Below are 24,113 nucleotides of genomic sequence, written 5' to 3' on the forward strand. Positions count from 1 at the left end.
CGGGGGGAGACACCTGGGATGCAGCTGCTCGCCCCAAGCACCAGCCCCCCTGACCGCCGCCCTCCCTCTTGCTCTGCCCTCTGCCGCTCCAGCTGTGGCTGCCCATCCCCTCCCCTTGGCGCTGAGACTGCAGCGGCATATTGGGGCTAGCTCACACGGGCGGGCGCCTGCCTGCCTCACCCGTGCCTGGTGCCCCTCTCCTGCCCCCTGCCCGTCCCCAGGGCCCAGCCCCAGCCCGACCCGGCTCCTGCCGCCGACAGGCAACCCCCGACCCGCAACTTTCTTCATCCGCTTAGCTACTGGTGCAGACCAGCGACACCTCCCCCGCCCTGTCCCCTCCGCCCCCCCCCCCCCCCCAGCCCGGGAGATCGGCGCGGGCTGCTGCTTTGTGTGCATGGGAGCTGCCAGCCACCTGGACGCGGCGGGGCTGCTGCAGCGGGGCGCTTAAGTGCATCCCTGGTTCCTCGCAGCATGAACCTCCCTGTGACTCCCACTGGCCGGAGAGCTGCTCTTCTGCCGCTTTGTCTGCTCTTCCTCAAGACCTGGGTGCCCGCGCACAGCTACCTCTACAACAACCGCTACGCCGGGTAAGTCCGCTTCGAGCTCGCGTTGCACTACTCACACCTCCTGTTTGCACTGGGATTGATGAGCTCCTGGACTTGTCCTTACTGGTTAGGGGGGTCGGCTTAAACACCCCTACTTACTAAAACAGCAACCACCCACGAAATACTCAGATCGCCTTTTTCTCTCTCCTCTAAGATCTAGCCATGTTAGCGGGAGGAATCTGGCTATTCCCCCCACCCCCCTTAACTTTTTGCCTTACACCGGATCTTAAATGCATTATGCTCTAGTGCTCTTTTTGGTAATATCACACACACACACACGCTAATACTTAAGTATGAAGGATGCTACCTCCAAAGCATTTGCATTGCACGAATATGACCTGTCTATTTAGAAACAAGAATTTTCCTTTTTCACAGAGGATTTAAAAAAAAAAAAACCCGGAGGGAGGCTGCATTTTATTCTAAAGCAATGGAAGTTTGCATTTCTTGTAAAAGTGAATGTACATGTTTTCTGAAACTTAATGAACTGGTTAAGAGAAAGTAAAATAATCTTACTGAATGCAAAAAAAAATATCAAATCCAAAACATCAAGGGAAACTGATTAATTTAGCTATAAGAGATTTTGGTGGTATTTTTACATTATTTAAAATTAGACCTTTGCTTATTTAAGAGTAATCTTTGTGTTAGAAAGGGGACAGTATGGTCTACATATCAGTGAAAGACTGTGTAACATCGTTGGGCCCTGGGTGTTCTTACTATGCTAGACTTTTCAGTAAGGGCACATATATACGGCTACATACACTTTTTGTGGAATAGATCTTTATTAAGTATTTAACCAAAATAATATTATCATCAATAGATGTGGTAACATCATCCATTAATTTCTAACCAAAGATAGGGGGATTGCTAAACATAGTAGTATACTAGTAGCAAAATGGTGTATTTTCCACAAATAGTATAAAATTCATTAAAACTGATCCGCAAATTTCTTAATCAGCACAAGTAACCCTGGAAGTAAGAACTGTATTTCCACTTTTATTTTATTAAAGCAGTCAACTAGGTACATTAATTCCACTGCTGAAACCACATTTACTGAAGTTTAAAAGCCATACCCTAGGCTCCAGGGAATGGCTGGCTATGGGAACTGGTAACGTGATATGAAGCCTTTCACCTCTAGGTCACCAGTAGTGACAGAAAGTACTTAACATGTGACAGCTGTTTTGCCGTCTCAGGCCGAGTGTCAAGGCATAGGCATCAACATCTCAAAAAACAAGCACTCTTGTTGGCAGTATCAGAGAGGGGTGGACAGAGAGACGGAATTCCCCTCTGACGCCAGGATCCTACAATAAGCTGTGTGTCAGTGCCGGGTTCCACCCACATGGAGCTCATTGAAGGATTTATGGCTCTCTGTGGCCTTATCCCCAGAAGTGATTGTCTTTACATTATGGCTGTACTGCATTTATTTGCAGATAAATAGGGAGGAGTTCAGTTTCCCAGTACTGTGAATCTGGCACCTTTCATGAGTACCAGTTATATATATTATAATATATTGAAAATGTCTTGTATGTATCTTCTAGGCTTAAATGAGACAGTCAAGTTAAAACTTAATCAATTAAGACAGAAAGTCAAAAGTAGTTTCAGGCACTATTAGGCTTTGCAAGCCAGTCAATTGATAAGTCAAATAATGTCAATTGACTGCCTATTATTTCTTTATCATAATCAAATATTGTCAGATATACCAGGGAGAATGCCCTCATTTACGCGGTGCTCCTTTCTGAGTACATCATGGCACAATTCTTTCATTTTTTAGAACTCCGAAAAATGTGAAACACAATAAAATGGAGTTAAAATAATTCGGTTAAAATAATAAAACAGTAAAACTTGCTTTAAAGAAAGTGATAAATTACAAACTAGTTTGAACACAATGAGCCAAATCAACAGGGAAAGATGCTATTAGGGTTTTTCACCGGTGCACGTTAACCCAGTTATTTAGTTTGACTTTATTATTATATTATTATTATTAACATTATTATTATTATTAACTAAAAAAACCTGCTGGTAAGGATTCAGTTTTAATCCCCTTTAATACTGGTTAGAGATTCTTTACCAAGGAGGAGACGTGGGCAAGGAGACTTAGTGTTTTTCAATTAGGCATAAGTATCTACCAAAGTCTAAGCCTATTGAAGACCACAAGTCTTACTGTTGTTATTGTTCAAATAAATTAGTGCTTTAAACTATTTGACCATTTTTACATTATTTGACTGGTCAGTTAACCAAATATTTTTGGAATGGTGAGATGCCCAACCCTAGGTATAATACGTGACCCCAACTCCCTCTGCTAATTGGGTTCACAAGCATATTTTCTTACGTGTTTTTTTGGTTTTTGTTTTTTTACTTCTTCTCCTGTTGCTTTTTGAAAGACCCGCACAAACAACTATCTGCATTATATGGCCCCTATCCTGCATACTACTCCACACAGCGAGACCCAGGAATATGGTCCTTCCTACAGAAGTTAGCCCAGTTCCGATAAGCTTACAGGATCTGGGTGTGTGCAACAAACACAGAGAAATTTACTAGTCGCAAAGTGCTGTCAAATGCATAGAGCAAACTAGAAAAATATTTCCCCCTTTACTTTCTTTCATTTATATTAGCCATAAGTGTTACTTGTGAAAATAGTAAGTTAAAAAAATCAGACAAATATGATTTTTCAAATTGAAAAGATCCCTTTAAGATGCCAGGTATCTCTTGCACTTCTGAAGCCTCTCTCAACAGGTCTTGGGCCTGGGCAGAATCACTTTATTTCACTGATCCTTTCTGTGCTCCAGATTATAAACTGTACAGAATTGCAACAATTGAGCAGGTGTGATTATCATTACTGAACTCGTTTGACAGCCATGGATTAGTGAAGTGCTCTTAAGAACAACAGTCAAGAAAGGGACACAGTTTTTCTCTGTTCACTGTAAAAAGGGATGCTGCCACCACCAACCCCTCACTTTCTTTTAAAGAAATTTATCAATCTAAAGCAGAGGTGGGCAAACAATGGCCCACGGGACCATCCTGCTCAGCCCCTGAGCTCCTGGTCCGGGAGGCTCGCCCCCAGCCCCTCCCCCGCTGTTCCCCCTCCCGCCACAGCCTCAGCTCACTGCTCCGCCGGCGCAATGCTCTGGGTGGCGGAGCAGCGAGCTCGTAGGGCAGCGCAGCTGTGGGGCCTGGCGTGACCCGGTGCTCTGTTCTGCGTGGCGGCTGCCTGTCCTGGTGCAGCCGCACCACCAGCCACTGCTGCTCCATGCAGCGCGGTCACGGGGCAGGGAGCAGGGGAGGGGGGTTGGATAGAGGGCAGGGGAGTTCAGGGGTGGTGGTCAGGGGGTGGGGGTGTGGATAGGGGTCCGGGAAGTCAGAGGGCAGGGAACAGGGTGGTTGAGTGGGGGCAGGGTTTGGGGGAGCAGTCAGGAAGGAGAGGTGGGGTTGGATGGGGTGGCGGGGAACAATCAGGGGCAGGGGTTCTGGGGGCAGTCAGGGGACAGGGAGAAGGGGTGGTTAGATGTGGCAAAGGTCCCGGGGGGGCAGTCAGGAAGGAGAGGGGGGGTTGGATGAGGCGGTGGGTGGCAGTCAGGGGCAGGGGGTTTGGGAGCGGTCAAGGAGAAGGGGTGGTTGGATGGGGCAGGGGTCCCGGGGGGGGGCAGTCAGGAAGGAGAGGGGGGAGTTGGATGGGGTGGGGGGGGCAGTTAGGGAGGTCCGAGGGTGGTCAGGGGACAGAGAGCAGGGGGGTGGATGGGACAGGGGTCCCCGGGGGGCAGTTGTCAGGGAACAGGGGGGTTGGATGGGGCAGGAGTCCCAGAGGGACTGTCAGGGGGCGAGAAGCAGATGGGGTTGGATGGGGCCAGAGCTGGGCCATGCCTGGCTGTTTGGGGAGGCACAGCCTCCCCTAACCGGCCCTCCATACAATTTCAGAAATCTGATGCGGCCCTCAGGCCAAAAAGTTTGCCCACCCCTGATCTAAAGTATTCAGGTATAGCTGTAGCATCCTGTCGTCATTGCGGTATCTATGTGACAGGCACAGCTTTAAGTGTAACAAATCCATAATGGGGGCTTGAGGATAAAAACCCTCTTTTTAAAAATAAAAAGACTTCATCTGAGGCAGGAGTACTGGTGCTGCTCTGGGGATGGCTGTAGCAGAACTCAAAGCAGCACCAAGAGGCAGGAAGACAATTGCAGATGTTCAGCTGGGACTCTGACCTATAGCTGCTGATACTCTCATGTACTCCTTTCCCGAACGCCTTCAGAGATATCAGGGGAAACAGACAGGGAGGGAACAGAATGGAGTTGCAGACAGGTGTAGGAGAGGAGCAGCTGTTGCTGCCAAAGAACAGAAGGGCTTTCTAATAGCCACTGCCACTTGGGAAAAGAGTCAGCTCCTGTCAGTGGTCAAGACCTGTGAAGTCAAAGGTACATCCCCAGTTCACTATCTTTCCTAGGTCAGCTCTATTCCCTCCACTTGCTCCTCGGCATTTGTGCAAATTCCCCCTCCCCCCGAAGCAGCTGTGACACTACCTTTCCAACCCATCCTGCTGCTCTGAGGAGTTTTGCTACAGTTATTTCCAGAACAGTGCCAGCAATCCTGCCTCAAACCATCGAATGGAGGCGTGGGCTGAAAAACTGAGGAAACTCATCCATCAGCTAAAGCGGTTTGGGGTTTTAACCCCAATTTGCAACTGCGGTGTTGGGTGTTATAACTAGAGTTCATTCATCTCAATAGAAATGCGAGGCACAGAAAGAGTGGCAATCACACATACCAGTTGCGTTGCCAATTTTTTTTGGCTAGCTACATGACACATTTGCTCAGACTCATAAGTAATTAGGTACCTACAGAGTCTAAAAATGATGCTGAGGCCGACAACAGGTAGGAGAACTTGAAAAGAGAAAGAAAAACTCTTTAAAACCAAAAATATGACATACATAGACATGGCTACATGGCTAGTGCATCACATTCCATGAAGTTTGCTTATTTCAGATTGGTGTTATTAATTATTCTGGGTATGCATAACCATGTCTTGTAGATGATCAGCAGCTAGCAAAACTGGGAACATTCAGTCAAAGTTCAGATAGTTTAATGAGTATTACATTTATATACTATGGTATAGTGCCTGTATTCTTGTGGTGCTTTACACACAATGGTTGGGGGATTCCTCCCTCTTATGGAACAAGGCTTGAGAGGAGATCCTGTTGTCGAAGGTGGGAGGAGAATTGTACAATTCCCTTTGTGGCATTTTTTTCCAAATTTTGTAATCTGAGGACAAACGGGGTGGTAGGGTGGTTTGTTTTGTTATGTTTAAAACACAACAAAAAGAAGTCACAGTGGCTGAGTTATGTCCCAAATAACCATGTTTACCAGCTGTACACAAACATGGAAGCTACATACATACTGTGGTTTTGGCAACTTCCAAATCATGGAACACTGTGAGCACAACTAGAGGGCTTTCATAGTACTTAAAGCATCCCCTTCTAGAAATCTGGCCACAAAACCCACTGATTTCTGAGATCAGCCTGGATCTCTGGGATCCACAGTGGTTCTGAGCGCTCTAGCCCCACTCTGCTCCTAGCAACATGGCTCTGATTTTTTAATGTCTCATCATCTGAAATCCCAATACATTGTAAATTGCCTGGCATTCAATTTATCTCCTTCTGAAGGATGAAGGGTAAAATCAATACTGCCAAAATTTGAAAGTTTTGCTCCTTTAAGTCTAGGCATTTCAAATTTGATGCTTAATCCATGAATGTTTCCTCTCTACCTAAAAAAGATATTGGATTAGATCAACCTTTTGGAGAATTTTTAGCTGTGCTTTCCCTCCTTTGTACTGTAATTTGCATAACTGGTCAGAATACAATGCAGGTAGGTTGGGGAAGTCCCAAAGCATTATGGTCTTCCAAAAAGAATGGTTCTTTAGGAAGTATAAGATCGGATCCCACTGACCTTCAAATGTCCCTTGTATATAATTATATATGAAAAAGGAATATAAAAAGTTAAAAAATGTAATGTTCTATGCGTGGTACTGAGCATTTTTTGCAAGAACAAGTACATGACACTTTTATGATGAGTTTTAGTTAAAATTATCTAAAAAGGAGAAACCCCTTGTTTTCAGACCCCCCAACCTGGAGGGATCCACACTTAGCACCAAACTCCACTCTACCTCTGTGGAAAACAGTAGCAGCAGCAGGAAGAGTTCATAGGGGGCTGTCTATGGTCTTCCCTTGAGCAACTATCTCCAGTTACAACCAAGCCAAGCCCTTGCAACCATATCCCAGACATCCCCCTTCCCCAGCCCTTGGACGTAAGTATCTAAGTCCCATTTTCCTAAGATACATAGTGACTTTGAAAATTTTGCCCCACATCTTCATGTGTGTTTATACAGCACCTATCGCAATCCCTTAGCAAGGGAATAATTCTGAGCCCTACTGTAATACAAATAAATGTTTGTGACAATGTGTGTTGAAAAAACATCTGATGTCCAAGTCTCTCCCTGAAAGATATGAATAATTCCCACTGATGACAATGGTTGTTACTTGTATCCTGCAAGGAAAGAAGAGAGCCCAAGAATGAGCAAATTTCTTTGCAAAAATCAAGGGGTTTGGGACACAGGCATATGGAAAGAGAGGGAAATAAAATTCTACACTTTTTTCCATACGTTTGGTATACTGGCCAGCTGCGGTGAAATAAAATCCTACTGCACGATCAACATGCACAGAGTTTGCCTGAAATCCTGACATCTAAAAACAATGGCCACCACAATCGGCATAAGGCAGCCATTATGTGGAGGCCAGAGCAGACCTTACACCAATTCAGGGTGGGTACCAACAGGACCCTGAATCATTTGTATTTAACATGGTACAGAACAACCAATTGATTGGTCTAGTGTAGGCAAGGCCCTAGACCCACACAGTGCACAAAATTATAGTTTGTAATAGATATCCTCAATAAAAGGTATTATGTAAATACAAATAATGCGTTCTCAATATCTTTGTGAGTTAAATCTCATTATACCCATTTTTCAGAAGTTGTACCTAGATAATGTACTTCCTGTCCCCTCCCGTCCCTTATACAATATTACATCTATGAAGATAAAAAAAATCTATTCCTTTTTTGTATTAAAATTTTAAATATTTAACATGTTTAATGAAATCTACACAATGAAAAGGCAAAGAATGAAGGAAAAAATCAATATGTTGTCATAGTTTGGTGACCTGTCAAATAGTTACAGATTAATGTAAGCAAAATTAATATTTACGACTATGCAGATAGCACTGGAAACTGAAAGCATACACTTAGCTTTGTTCTAACAGTACATTTTATTTTGTTGCTAGGCAGGAGGTAAAGACAGACAATTTCCCCTGCAGTGTAAGTCATGTGTACACCCCTATCCCAACAGAAACAACCCCCCATCCCAACATTATATTTTTTCCTCTTCTCCTCCCAATTAGCCTATAATTATTTTTCCTATCAATATTGATTTTCATTCAGAAAGCAATTTTCAGTAAATCCTACATTCTCTTCTTTGAGACCAAAGAAGCCTACAGTTGCCAAAGTGAGAGCTGACACCTGTATAAGCCCACATCAGAAACTGTCCTGAAATCCTGCTACAGGCAAAACTCCTACTCTAAAGCTTATAGAACACTTGAAGGACTAACGTCACTTTAAATGGGGGCATGACAAATGGCCAGAATCTGCCTGGGTTTCCAATCAAAAAACAAAACACATGAGACAAAAACATATTCTTGCAAACCTGACTAGGCTAGGCCCTGACAACTAGTCCCAGTTTTCAAAGATAAATTGTCACATTATATGCGATCAAGGCAAACAACATTCAGCATTTTAAAAGGTTCATCCTATCAGTGATAACATTTACCAGCTTTCAGGTTTATCTAAAGTTACTGACATATTGGCAGCTAAATTGCTAAATGATCAGTGTCTGTTAAAAAAGGACAAAGAATTGTATGAACTGGGGGAGTACAGGCATGATACCAGGATGACCCATTTTGGCAGCACCACCACAGAAGAAATAATTATCAAGATATACTCAGCAATTAATAGTTCATCCATCCTGTTTGGAAACATGACTTGTTCAGAGACAAAAAACAGCTCAAGCTTCAGAGAAACAAGGAAAGAATTTTTAAAATTCATTGTGGTTAAAAGGACTTTACTGCTTGCAAAGATAGTTAAATAAATGGCCAAACTAAAAGAGGGTAGTTTTTAAAACTTATCAAATTACAAGTATGGTATTTATCTTTAGACTATGTGCAGTAAAGTACCAGATGTTACACAAAAAAGGAATGTCAGAGCAAGACAGGGCCATAATGCCCAAGAGGAACAGTCAAATGCTCACTTTTAGTAGAGTTTTCTTGCTTGTAAAAACAAGAAACTTTGCATTAAATACAATAAACACCAGCAGATACATTCAAGACTTGCTTTCCTATAGCCTGTGGGGTTTTTAGTTCTTTGAAGCTTTCTTTTCATTATTGCTAACATTGCACAGAGAAAAAAATATCTGAGAAAGAGTTTGTGATGGAACCTTTAAAAATTATTGTCAGCATTCTTAGCTTTTAATAGCACCAGCTGACAGGAGTATGGCCCATTGGATAGAAGACTGGACTGGGAGTTAGAAACCTGTGTTCTCTTCCCGGCTATACCACTGATTTGTGTGAACCTGGTCAAGTCACTTCACTTTCCATTTTACAAATGGGAAATGGAAGCACAGGGAACAGTACACTTTTCCTTTAACTTAGAAGGATGAAAAAAATCACTGTATAAAAGCTAATGTTATCACTACATAACTGGTTTGTTTTTATGCACAATGTAGGTGGGTTGTTTTTTTTTGACAGTTTATATAGCTGGAGTATCTAGAGGGTAAAGTCTGATTTTCCTTGAAATTTTGAATCAGGTTAATTTGTTTAGGGACATAATAGGAAATAAGGTCCTTTGACAGAAGACTGGACTAGATGGTTTAATAGCTCTCTGCAGCTCTAATTTCTGTACTGCAATGTAATCCCGGATTACATAGCCATTAATATAGATTCATAGATATTAAGGTCAGAAGGGACCATTATGATCATCTAGTCTGACCACCTGCACAATGCAGGCCACAGAATCTCAACCACCCACTCCTGCGATAAACCTCTCACCTATATGTGGGCTATTGAAGTCCTCAAATCATGGTTTAAAGACTTCAAGGAGCAGAGAATCCTCCAACAAGTGACCCGTGCCCCATGCTACAGAGGAAGGCGAAAAACCTCCAGGGCCTCTTCCAATCTGCCCTGGAGGAAAATTCCTTCCCGACCCCAAATAAGGTGATCAGCTGAACCCTGAGCATATGGGCAAGATTCACAAGCCAGATACCCAGGAAATAATTCTCTGTAGTAACTCAGATCCCACCCCATCTAACATCCCATCACCGGCCATTGGGCCTATTTACCATGAATATTTGAAGATCAATTAATTGCCAAAATAATATTATCCCATCATACCATCACCTCCATAAACTTATCAAGTTTAATCTTGCAGCCAGATAGGTCTTTTGCCCCCACTGCTTCCCTTGGAAGGCTATTCCAAAACAGTTTGTACCAATCCTACCAAATGTACACTAATGTATGCATGTTATCTTGGCCTCTGCACCTTTATATATTGAAATGATTGCACATGGAAATAAATTCATTTTGTACATGCATTGCAATGTGTGACATAGGAATCAATTATGTTTTCATGTGCATATGTTAACTGAACATTCAAATAAATGCATGGAATTTATTATTAATTGAATTTTACTTTAGCACCTAACCTAATAATGAAAATAAACACTGCTGCTCTATGCCTGGTTTTGAGCCTGTGTAATGTATTTCTACATGTTATTCTTTAGTGGAAAATTGTCTACTGCACACTTTTTCTCCCAAATAGTCATTTTATAGTTTTCTAAATCATATTCCTTTAGCCATGAGGAAGGCAGCTGTCCTCTGATGGGACAAATTCCACAGTAACCTTAAAGTTTAATATTAATCACAGCTCTGAGTAATATAAATACTATAAAAGGACCTGAACAATTTTCTCTTTCTGTGAGATGTCCTCCCACTCTTAAGGTTGAGACAAGTCAAATATAGCCATATAGGATTTAACCCACTTTAACAAAAAACATACACACCATATACACACTGCATCATTTCACCTTAGGCAGGGAACAAACACATGGGAGGTGCTCTTTGATAACATCAGCTGGGAAACCGGCAACAGTGGTAGTGAAAGTGAACATGCCGCTTGAGGACAGATCTTTTGGCAAATAACATCTCATTGATGGAATGTAGTTTCCCTCATAGTGATTTGCATCAATAATTATTTCACAGAAGGCTTCTGCTCATTTTCTCAGTTGCCATTTTCAAAGGACCTTACTGTCAGTTTAGTGGCTAGGCAGGTGGTGAGCTGAGATTACAGCCTGCTGTGAAAAAGCTGCTCATTTTTTTGTTACCCATGCACTCAGACACCACCCCATTTGTTTGTCTCCCATCCATCTCCCATCTTGTTCTAAACCTAAACTGTAAATCTCTTTGCATAAGGTCTGTATTTCTACTACCTGTTTGGTCAGAGCATTGCACTACTGGGCTTTGTTTCTTTATGTCCTCTACAAATAAAAGTAAATCATATTCAACCCAAATAATGGTTATTTTGGACAAAAGAGGTAAGCTGATTAATAACAATGTTTTGCCTAAGAAGACAAACTTATTAATACCAATTATTTCAATTTTGGAATTTGTTTTTTAAAGTGGGATGGAAGACAAGAGATACTATGCAAAATCTCTTTATAATTGTCTTATCGGTTTGTTCAAAGACCCAGCAGCCATCTCTACAAGGACCTTACTACAAAAGAGAGAGAGAGAAAGAAACTAAACTGTATCTGAAATAAGTTGGGGGTTTCCATTCTGTGGATAGTAGGCTAATATTTGCACTGAGCTTGATAGTCTTAGCAGAGATGCTAAGATGATTTGAATGGACAAGGATGGGATTCAAACAGTTGGGATGTGACTATAGTTTGTGTTGGCACCTCTCTGAAGCTACAATATTGGTCTCCAGAATCACGGCTTCCATTTGCACAAAAAGTAGGTCTTTAGCTCTTTTGGTTGTGAAGAAAATGTGTACCAAGTGTAACCGATGCAGAGGTGAGAGTCAGCAGAGAGCCAGGAACAATAGCGCTGAGAGCAGTAAAATGCTTGTTCATCTCAGGGAAGTGTTAGCTCAGATGCCCAGAGCTGTTAAGTTAAATGTCAACGTTGTTAACTATTTCAATACCCATGAGAAAGCGGGTCACTGATCCACACAACTAACTGTGAACAAAGGCCTCATTTTGGTGCCACAATGGATGGTGTTAGGAGGATATTGCCATTTATTTTTTAATAAATAAAGGAGGAGGGAAAAGCACCCGGCCCCAGAAAAGTAGCAGAGCCATCGGCATATTTCAAGCCCCACTGAAGGGGAGCCAAGCCATATACATGACTGTATTTTAAATGCCTGCACTTTGAGGGGTATTTCATTTTGGCACCTCACATGTGTGAGATTTATTTTGTGGACAGAGTTTAGAAGAGCTCCATCGCCTTCTCTCCCCTCCCCGCATATCTGACCCTTTGAACACGGAGACTGAATTACTTCCAAACCAAGTCAGGGTTGTGGCATGGTGGCAGAAGTGTGGGAGAAAGTAGTTCTACTGTTGCCTACACTGGACTTGTTCTATGGATAACCGAAGACAACAGGTATGAGGATAATGAATCTAGCACCACCTCAGAGGATGTGTGTATATGTGAATATTTTTGTCAAAAGAGGGTATATTTTAAACCTTCCAAATTGTAAGCGAAAACATTTACAAGAGCAACTTGCATACAGAAAGTTAAAATGTATATCTGTTAGGAACTGGGACATGGGCATTCTGGCCTAGTGGTCTCAGCAGGAGTCAGGTCAAGGGGGAAAAGCAGGCATCCAGGTCAGGGAAGGGGTAAGAGCCAGAGTCAACTGCCAAATACCAGAGCCAGGGAGTACAGCCAAAGTCAGGATCAGGAATTGAACCTGAATATCAGAGGCGGGGTCAGATACCAAATGCCAGGGCTGGAGTCGGAGGCAGGGATCAGAGCCAGGATTGGTAGCCAATGGTCAGGAGCAAGGTGAAAAGGCAGGAACTGGACGAAGGCGAGGATCAAGAGCAAGGTGGGAGCTAGGAGTGAGGAGCGGGCCAGGAGCGAAGCAGGAGTCAGGAACAAGATTGGATAAGGATTGCTGAAGGCAGGCAAGAACAAGGTCCAATGTGGTAGTAGCAGGAAGTTTGCACAGTTGCTTGAACCACATTCATAACCTGAGAATGATCAGGATCCAACAAATTAAGTAGAGGTAGCCTGCTATGTTCTTCCACTTCTGTGTACTCTCCTGGTGACTGGCTCCAGAAGAAGAGCCAGCCTTTGCACATCTGACATCTATGACTTCCATCCCTCTGAGTTTTTGGAGCCCCCTTTCAGTCCTAATCTCAACCTTAATTTTCAAAATACAAATATATTGTTTCACCAGCTGGAATATTAGTAGGACAACCTGGGCACAATGCAGATATGGCAGGAGACCTTTACCAGTGAAATCAGAATCAGGCCCTACATGTAGAAAATTTCTTAGTAATACATTTCTTTGACTAAGTAAATTCATGATATCACATCTGCTTACACTCAAACTGTTATCCCTTGACATTGCAAGTACCTTTGTCTTATGAAAAGATTTAAAACAAAAAAATTACCGGCCATTAAGATCTGGCTGTGTGTTTGTTTGGTTTGGGTTCTTCTAAAGTGAAAGACTAAGGACATGTATTATGTGGTTAACTTTCCAACACCTATTATATGCAGTGCTACCAACCTCACTCCAACAAAACATTATTGAATACATGGACATTTTTCCTGTGTAGGACCGACAGAGCCAGTTTGTGCAAGTTCTTTTCATGTAGGATATCCATTGACATAAATGGGAATTCTTCATGCAGAACCCCTACAGACTCAGGGTCAAAGACAACAAAGCTTCCAAAAATGGATTACGGCTAAAAGAGTAAAGGACACCAAGAACCTAGTGTTTTAGTCTTATCCTCAGAAAGTTTTTTTTAAAGTTCTTTTTCCTTCGAGCTTCTAATTTTGCTGGTTATTCAGGTAGAATGAAAAGCTTTATTGCCTTATTCTTTGTTTCTTGCCACTTCTGAAAAAACACAGAAATATTGTTTTTCTAGGAGGGAAAATGCAGATATTGATTCAAAAATGTGAATTACTTAGGGGCACATTAGCTTAGCAAATTCAGGTTTTGGTCAGTTGGCCGTAATCATGAATGTCCATCCAAAGGTTATAAAATTCTCCAAAGTGAATGGGACCGGTATGCATTTTAATTCAACCTGTGACCATGGTTAGTCACCCTCACTACAGAATTGTACAAATATATATATATATATATATATAAAATCTGGCCACAGGGGCAAACTTTATTAGACCAAATCAGAAAATTTCATAGATACTATGTTGCAAATAACTCCCTATAAATTAAGCAATATTGGTAATAGACACCAATCCACTGAAGCCCAGAGCACCATTTTAAGTAGAATGTATGTCACTTCAGAGCATTTTTCATTTTACCAAAAATAAAGGAGTTTTGCAACCTTAAGCATATAATTTTTTTAAAAAATTAGATCAGAAACATTTTGATGAACATGGTAGCACACAGACTGTGGCAGGTTGTTAATGCCTCAGTGTATTACATTCCTTTTCCTCCTTGGGAGAAGAATTAGAGAACTCAGAAGCAAAGATTCAGTACATGGCAGAGAGAGTCTTCCAGCCGTAAGACATCTGGTTCTTTGGCAGCCTTCGCAGGCTTTTGTCTTGTCAGCTCTAAATTAGCCGTTTGAATCTGCCATATGCTTTAGCTGCTGATGGGCCCTCTGGACTGCCATGTGCCGCTGGTGTCATTGCTTTAAACTATTAGTCTTATCACAAATGAGAGAGGATTTCTGCAAAGGCAGAAAGTTAGAGTCATATCTTCTGGCCAGAACATTTCCTGCTTCTCCTTCTCCCCACAAAACATAATTACCAGAGATAGGCAAATCAAATGCTAAATTTGGGATGTAGTAAGAATTATGATCCAGAATACCGTATTTCCAAATATCAATGAAAAAGTATTAATCTTGCAGATATTTGAGCAGAGCTTTCAGAACAATAGTTGGAGGGAAATTTCACAGATGCACAAGAGCATTCTATCTAGATACTGTATTTAACTTCTCAGTCACATGGCTCACTTCGGCCAAAATTTGTCATAATTTGTCTCTAATTTTATGTGTCCAGCCTGATTTTGAGGAGTACTGAATTATCTGAAACCATTTGGTGCTCAGCAACTCTGAAAATGAGGCCTTAAGTGTCAAGCTGGGCCACCGAAAACCAGAGACCACTTTTAAATATTTTGACCCAAGTCATTCTGCAGTAGTTCTTTACTTGGTTGGGGAGTAGATAGAAGCAAATTGGTGTGTTTAGAGGGGGAAAAAATCCCATAATTTCTTCCTTGATATCTTTATATTATATATACACACAAACAAAAAATGCATTATCCTGTAGTCTTTTACCTGACTGAATGTTTCCAGCCATCATTAGAATACCAGCACTTCTGAATACAAATATCCAAACACAGTTATTCACCCATCCACAAGAGCCACTGACCAGGTATCTTCTTTTGTTGAACTTCATCTTCAGAATTAAAGTGCATAGGCTGAGGCATAAAGGAGTCTCCAGACCACAGTTGCAAACTTTCACGTGGTAAATAAGCACCCCAACTTTCACATTAAGCCAAAAATCAAGGAAATCCCATTCCAAAACAACGCAATCCCTCAGAATCCCAACACTCTATGTGAGTAGATCCCCATGGCATGCAAGTCTGGGACTGTGCTGGGCCCGCGGTGCACTCCTGACTCTCTCCCCCTTTGCCCCGGCTTGCCCTTTGCCCCTGCTTGCCCCCCCTTACTCCTGCTTGCCGGGAGCTGATAAAAAAAAAGAAGCAACAAGCTACAACAAGTCACAAGACAAACAAGCAACAAGCTACAAGCCAAAAACTAGCCAATAAGCAACTTACAAGCCAATTAAGCCAAAAACAAGCCCAATTTCTGCAGGTTTTTTGGGGTTTTTTTTGTTTGTTTTGTTTTGTTTTTTGCAGGTTTGGCATGTCTGCTCCAGACTCTACAAAGTGATTCAGTGCAATCCCAGTCATTTTAGCTCAAATCACAACTACATCCTAATATAATGCTGACATTTAAATTAAATGTATGTGTGACTCAGACATAACCAACACAAGTCTCAACAAATGAAAAGAATCATATTAGAAGGGACAGCATCATTAAAAAACTCTTCAGTTTTTAATTGCTAAGTACTTAACTAAAAAAACAAAAAATTAGGGACACAGAATGTTCAACTCAAATTCTACAGTCCCTAACTATAGGGAATTTTCTGTTCTTTAAGAGATCCTTAGAAGTTATGTTCTGTACTAGTCATCTTGTTAAAACACTCCGTTGAGAAGTTTAAGGAAAATATTCCATCGGATTCACTGGCATTCACTCAGAACTATAACAATTCACATACGATTTTAATGTAAAGCTGACAAAGCATATTTCATTCATTTGAGTATGTTCAGACTTTCATAGCATTCAGATTTCAACACTCCTATTTGTTAACCCAGTTTTCATTCTGAACAAAAAAGCTGCCAAGTAGACCTAAGGAACTTTCTGTGAGGAGATTTTATCAGTTTTCCATTGAGAAAAAAATTCAGTTTTCAAAAGCTGAAGAGATTACAAATATGTAAAACAAATAAAAAACCATGAAAGCACAACAAATATTGACAAAACATTTCTTTTTGTTTTCACCTGACCAGTTATTAGATAAATCAGAGAGTATCTCTATTATGATGATAATATGACGTAAAACTCTGCTTTCCTAGAAATAGGAAGACTGTTTATAGGTTGTGCTTGTCAGGAATAGGTGAGAAAATAGCTTTTTACAATTCCAGACAGAGTATCTTTAGATACAGATTTCAGAGTAGCAGCCATGTTAGTCTGTATCTGCAAAGAGAAAAGGAGGACTTGTGGCACCTTAGAGACTAACAAATTTATTTGAGCATAAGCTTTCGTGAGCTACAGCTCAAAGGTGCCATAAGTCCTCCTATTTTTTTTAGATACAGACTGGCTAACCTAATGAGGTGGGCTTTAAACTAGGTTTGACAGGGACAGGAGACAAAAGACTACAGGTAAGTCAAAAACATGGAGACTCAAAGGGTCAGAATCTGGGGGCACATGAACAATCATAACAGAGACAAAGGAAAGAGAAGAGAAACTATAGGGGGGAAAGCATCAGTATCTTAGAGTCTGTATACTAGTGCAAGAAGTATGGGGCATAAACAGGAAGAACTAGAAATATTAGTGAATATACAAAACTGTGACATAGTTGGCTCACAGAGATTTGGTGGAATAATACACATGACAGGAATATTGGTATAGAAGGGTACAGCTTGCTTAGGAAGGCTAAGCAGGGGAAAAGGGGAGGAGGTGTTGCCTTGTATATCAAAGATGTATACAAACCTTGGACTGAGGTTGAGATGGAAATAGGCAAACCAGTTGAAAGTTTCTGGGGAAGGATAAAAGGGGTAAAAAACAAAGGTAATGTCATGGTAGGGGTCTACTGTAGACCACCAGGAAGAAGAGGTGGATGTGGCTTTTTTTTAAAGCAACTAATAAAAGCATCAAAAGCACAGGACTAGATGTTGATGGGGGACTTCAACTACCCAGCCATCTGTTGGGAAAATAATACAGCAGAGCACAGATTATCCAACAAGTTCTTGGAATGTATTGGAGACAATTTTTTATTTCAGAAGGTGACTAGCAATGAGGCTGTTCTAGATTTGATTTTGACAGATAGGAAGAAACCAGTTGAGAATTTGAAAGTGGAAGGCAGCTTGGGTGAAAGTCATCATGAAATGATAGAGTTCATGATTCTAAGGAATGGTAGGAGGGAAAACAACAGAATAAAGATAATGGGTTTCAAGAAGGCAGACTTTAGCAAACTCAGGGAATTGGTAGGTAAGATTCCTTGGGAAGCAAGTCTAAGGAGAAGACCATGGAGAGGATAGGCCCATTACTCAGTCAGGGGCAAAGTCAATAACAGAAAATGTGGAAATGGAAGAAGTGCTAAATGCCTTTTTTGCTTCAGTTTTCACCAAAAAGGTTAGTGGAGATCAGATGTCTAACATAGTGAATGCCAGTGAAAATGAGGTAGGATCAGAGGCTAAAATAGGGAAAGAACAAATTAAAAACTATTTAGACAAGTTAGTTGCCTTCAAGTCACCATGGCCTGATGAAATGCATCCTAGAATACTCAAGGAACTGACTGAGGAGATATCTGAGTCATTCACGATTATCTTTGAAAACTTATGGAGGATGGGAGAGATTCCAGAGGACTGGAAGAGGGCAAATATAGTGCCAATCTATAAAAAGGGGAATAAGGACAACCAAGGGAATAATAGACCAGTCAGCTTAACTTCAGTACCAGGAAAGATAATGAAGCATATAATCAAGCATTCGGTTTGCATGCACCTAGAAGATAAGAAGATGATAAGTAACAATCAATATGGGTTTGTCAAGAATAAATCATGTCAAACCAATCTAATAGCTTTCTTTGACAGAGTAACAAGCCTTGTGGATAGCAGGGAAGTGGTAGATGTGGCATACCCTGATTTTAGTAAGGCTTTTGATACTGTCCCGCAATACCTTCTCAGAAACAAATTAAGAAAATACAACCTAGATGGAGCTACTATAAAGTGGGTGCATAACTGGTTAGAAAATTGTTCCCAGAGAGTAGTTACCAGTGGTTCACAGATAAGCTGGAAAGGTGTATCAAGTGGGGTCCCACAGGGATTGGTCGTGGGTCTGGTTCTGTTCAATATCTTCATTAATTATTTAGATAATGGCATAGAGAGTATACTTATAAAGTTTGCGGATGATACCTCAAAGCTGAGAGGGGTTACAAGTGCTTTGGGGGATAGGGTTAAAATTCAAAATCATCTGGACAAACTGGAGAAATTGTCTGAAGAAAATAGGATGAAATTCAATAAGGACAAATGCAAAGTACTCCACTTAGGAAGGAACAATCAGTTGCACACATACAAAATGGGAAATGACTGCTTAGGAAGGAGTACTGCAGAAGGGGATCTGGGGATCATAGTGGATCACAAGCTAAATATGAGTCAACAATGTAATACTGTTGCAAAAAAAGCAAACATCATTCTGGGATGTATTAGCAGGAGTGTTGTAAGCAAAACATGAGAAGTAATTCTTCTGCTCTACTCTGCACTGATAAGACCTCAGTTGGAGTATTGTGTCCAGTTCTGGGTGCCACCTTTCAGGAAAGATGTGGCCAAATTAGAGAAAATCCAGAGAAGTGCAACAAAAATTATTAAAGGTCTAGAAAGCATGACCTATGAGGAAAGATTAAAAAAACTGGGTTTGTTTAATCTGGAGAAGAGAAGACTGAGGAGGGACATGATAATGGTTTTTAAGTACATAAAAGGTTGTTTCAAAGAGAAGGGTGAAAAATTTTTCTCCTTAACCTTTTAGGCTCGGACAAGAAGCAATGGGCTTAAATTACAGCATGGGAAGTTTAGGTTGGACATTAGGAAAAACTTCCTGTCAGGGTAGTTAAGCACTGGAACAAATTGCCTAGGGAGGTTGTGGAATCTCTATCATTGGAGGTTTTTAAGAACAGGTTAGACAAACACCTGTCAGGAATGGTCTAGTTATTACTTAGTTCTACCTTGAGTGCAGGGTACTGGACTAGATGATCTACGGAGGTCCCCAGGGCCAGATTTAGGCGCAGGTGACCCAAGCAACTGCCTGCGGTGCTGGGCTTGGGGGCAGTGGGCTCAGGGTGCTGTGCATGAATAAATACAGATTTTCAGATCGTAGCATATAAATGTATCATCTTATGTGACAGGGATAAATCATGGACACAAATCGTGCATCAAAATCGTGAAATGGGCTACAAATGCAATAAAAATAAAGGTATTGAAAAGTTTAACAAGTGGAAGTGGTGGGGCACCAAAGACAGCCCTCGCCTGGATTGCCATTTGGTCTAGGGGCGGTCATGGAAGTCCCTTCCAGTCCTAGACGTCTATGTTTCTATATACACAGCTTTAGAGGTTTGAGAGATTCTCCACAAGGACACTTGTTCTTCAGAATTTGTATTATACTAATTTTAAAACAGCATTAGAAAGAGAAATTGCTTAAGGAACATATGAGGTTAGGAATGACAGTGTTGGATCAAATCAGTAGTCCATCTAGTCCAGTATCCTGTCTCCCACAGTAGCCAATAACAACTACTTCAGAGTAAGATGCATGAAAGCCTGCAGTGATGCAATAATCTGCCCACAGGGAAAGTTTCTTCCTAACTTCCAACAATGAGTGTCTGATTTTTGCCTTGAATCATGAGAATTTATATACCTGCCAGGTTTCTTTGGAGTGGTGTAAAACCCTTATTACTGTGATAAGGTATTTTTGTTATCAGTATAAATATTAAATCAATCAGTGATGCCTACTAACCTCTTGGCTTACCTGAGGGCAATCTAACTTGTGGCAGGGACCAAGCCAGCCTCTCTGGCAGCTCTGGGCATCAGAGGAGTACAAGTATTACTAAAGTCTTCAAAAATGGGTGCTAAGTGGTGCTTAAACCTTACACTGTCCCCCTGCACATGGGTAAGTTTCACACATAATGCACTTATTTATTTAAATGTGCAACCACTGAAATGAATGGAGAGCTATGTATTTCAGCATGCATATGTGCAGACATACTCATACTTGGGTGCACATTAAGGGCCTCATCTAGCAAAGATTTACACTTGTGCTTAATTCTGAACATGTGAGTAGTTCTATTAAACTCAGTGGGACTTAATTTCAAGCACATGTAAATATTTGCATAATCAAGGCTATAATTTGGAGGACCATACCAATAAATTGGATTTAAGCATGCTGATTTCATTATGAGTAATACACAGATTAAATAGTTCCTAACTGAAACATTTTCAAGTTTAGCAAAGCACACATTCTTCATTGAGGATTACAGACATGCCATATTTTAAAGCTTAGCCATTTTCAAGTTATCCACATGTGTGGAGAAGTTAAGGAAAAGAGAGAGAGAGACTACATTTTTTGGAGTGCAAAAAGTGCATTTTCTTCAATCTGTCCAAAAAGACCCAGACCATTGACCAGAGTAGTTAATTCCAAATGTCAATTTTAAAGAAAGCTATAGGCAACTAGTAAAGAGATTTAGACCTCAGTCCTACAAACATTTATGCCTGGTACTAAGTTTATGCATTAACTCAATAGGATTATTCATGTGTGTAAAGTCATTCGTGTGCATAAATGTTTACAGGAGGGCCTTATAATGGAATGAAATGATCATGTTAAGGTTAACTATAGTATCATTAGCAAGATACTTAAATAAGGACAGGTTTAAGTTGTGCTGTGTGTATATGTCATTTGTAAAATGGAACTGAATGAACATCGGGGACATATGAGCTCAGTGGTACAGATAAGAAGAAAAGAAACAGAGCTAGTTTTGTGGCCATGTGAATATCACAACTATGTTACCCCAGTTTTGTTTTTAACGGAGGAGGCCCTGACTGATGGGTAGTTGCAGAGGGTTGATTATGCTATAGCTAACGAAAGTAACCCCTGGGCTGCCAACTAGCTGAGGAGACTGCCAAAGTTAACATGGCATCAGCTCCCCAGTGGACACAGCAATCTGAGCGCCCCTGACTTTGAAAACAATGAGAAAACTTGAAGGATATAAGAGGAGAGGAAAAGCCATTTGGGCCTCCTTTACCTGTAGAGTCATAGACCTTGTCTACACTACAACTTACTTCAGTATAGCTTAAATCGCTCAGGGGTGTGACTAATGTCAGCAGGAGAGCTCCTTCCACCGACATAGCTACCGCCTCTCATGGGAGGTGGGGATATTAAGCCAATGGGAGAACCATGAGTAGTGCTATATTGTAGATGGAGCCACAGAAACCAAGCACTTGGATCGCTCTGCTGGATCCTGGCCAAGAACTGCCATGCTGGAAGAGCAATGGTGGTGAGAAAGCTACTTTGAACAAAAAACCTCTAGTCTGTTAAGTTGGTTTTAGCCTCAGAAATGTATTTTTACTTTTTTGTTTGGTTGTATCCATTTCTATCTCCAGTCCTTTTACTGGGTGTCACTTACATATCTGTTCTTTGTCTATACCCAACCTGGTTTTATTACACACCCCTGTCAGCACAGTGTTTCATACTGAAGGGTAAAATGCTCAGCCAAACTAACAGAACTGTCTGCTTAAAGGCGCAGCGAACTCAATAAGGTTTGTGAGTGTACAGTGAGAGGGGCTGAGCATTGTGGAGGAGAAGGCTTGGGGGTGAGTCGGGGCTGGAAGGGCCATTGGTGCCATCCTGCAAGAAGTACCCAGGCTGGTGGATGCCAGGATGAGTGCATTGTGCTGTGAGCAGGCAGCTGGTGTCAGGGCTCTGAGCCAAAGCTGCACAGCACAGAAGCACCCAGGGTTCCAGGCAGGCAGTGGCACAAGCCCTTACTGGCCTGGGTGAACCCCCAAAGGGTCACAATGGTCTTCTCCCCTCATCCCAAGAATCTCTAAGTTCTAAAGTCAGCCACACAGGAATAAATCCAAAGTATATGTCAGAAAGCGTCTTTCCCCACTACTACGTTAAGTAAGATACCAGGCTAGATTGCAAAGGCAAAAGAATGAGGTCATTAGAGAAACAGTTGGATAGGTTGCTGGGGGAATGTCATACCAAAAATAACATAGATATTGATGGGCCACCAGTATCCTTCAGTGAGCTAAGATTTCCTTTTTTGTTGTTCAGACAGATTCTAACAGCTTTACCACACTACTGGTCCACCTACTACAAAGGCTGCACTCTCTTCCAAAAGGGGCTTAAGTCACCCCACTTCCCTACTAAAGTGACTGTGCAGAGTCTAAAGTGAAATGGTAGTTTTAAAGGAGCTGTGTGACCTAATGCGGATGTTTCATGTTAGATCTCTGTTATGAAGCTCAATTAGGGAATAGCAATGGACCAGGGATCCCTTCAAACCACATACAGATAGAAATGAATTTAGAGCCCTCCCTTCCCTCACTCAGGTCAAGGAGGATCTCCATACTACCACTTGTTCTTGTGAATAAGGGCGAAGACCCTCAGTACCATAAAAGCCTATCTAGAGTAAGGAATTTATTTATACTGGCAATACTTTTTCCTCTCCCATAACTAGGTGGGAGTAGTAACACTCCGCTTTAGTGGGAGGGCGGGAGAAGAGTATGTAATCCTGTACAGAGAGCTAGGATGCCAACTATCCAGCAGCACTAAGTTCCTATTTTTGGTCTTGGAAAGTCTTTTGGTCTTTGCTTTGGGTAGGTTAGCTTACTGCATAGCCAGCATACACAGCCTCCTTGAGATTATCTGGCCCAAAGCATAGTGGCCCTGATTTTCCACTGTTTTGCACCTTGTGTAGCCATTTACCGTGTGTAAAATGGGTGTAAAATGTTACCACTGGTGTGAGTGGAGAGGTTCATTTGCACAGATATATATGTCTGCACAAGGCAAAGAAGAATCAGGCCCGATATATTATTTTAGTTGGGTATGACCAAATGCTTCTATGGTACCCATGTGTTAAAAAAAAATCACAGTTTTAGTATTCAGTGCAATATTGTTTGTCTTGCATTCACTTACAATAGATCTCTTTTTCACCTCTCCTTTTTAAAGGAAAAAAAAAACCCAAACAAGCCTTTAGAAGTTGTATCTGCGTCACAGCTGAGAGCAGTGTCGTGGGAGTATTCTTCTCCCCCATAACAAGAGTGGTCTATGACAGGTTTTAACTTTTGAAGTTACTATAACTGGAATCAAGTTACCACCAATGAGCTAAAGAAATTTAAAGACATGTTCCAACAGTCCTAAACAATTATTGAAATTGGGCTGAAGATTTAAGAGAAGATAAAGACTTGCCTGAGCTTGGCAGCTTCACATTTATAAACTGAACACAACTGTTCACAGCTTCTTGTCTAGGATGGGAGGGTCAGAAATCCCCAACCACATACTATTCAATGTTCTTGTTCATGTGACTTGAGTTGCCGCTTTTACATCCCTTGCATTTGTTCTAGGATTTCATAGGCAAAGAGGACAGATTTTAGATTTCCTCTTCACCAGTCTGAAAATTACTAAAAAACCGTTATATTAGTTTATTGTTGGAGTTGTCACAGAAGGAGAATTCCCTATCCAAGGTACTGGGTTCAGGAGTGACATTGGAACTCTTATGTCCCGTGCCCAGAGTAAGCATAATACACTGGCAAAGTGCGGGTCACATCACTCTCTAGTGACTGGTCCACTAGAGAAAGACAGCCTATTACTGATAGCAGCCAATGAAGTTTCTTATTTTGCTCAAATG

At 41.4% G+C, this 24,113-nt stretch overlaps 1 protein-coding gene across 1 annotated transcript in view; it reads left to right on the plus strand.

Annotated features, from left to right (window-relative positions):
• Positions 1 to 471: 471 nt before the first annotated feature.
• Positions 472 to 24,113, plus strand: part of CPA6 (carboxypeptidase A6) — a 120,712-nt gene continuing 97,070 nt past the window's right edge. The window contains exon 1 of the mRNA XM_073329611.1: positions 472 to 587. Within this exon, the coding sequence (XP_073185712.1) occupies positions 472 to 587 (116 nt within the window). The remainder of the gene's footprint in view (positions 588 to 24,113) is intronic.

This window comes from Lepidochelys kempii, chromosome 2 (assembly GCF_965140265.1).
Source record: "Lepidochelys kempii isolate rLepKem1 chromosome 2, rLepKem1.hap2, whole genome shotgun sequence".
NCBI lineage: Eukaryota > Metazoa > Chordata > Testudines > Cheloniidae > Lepidochelys > Lepidochelys kempii.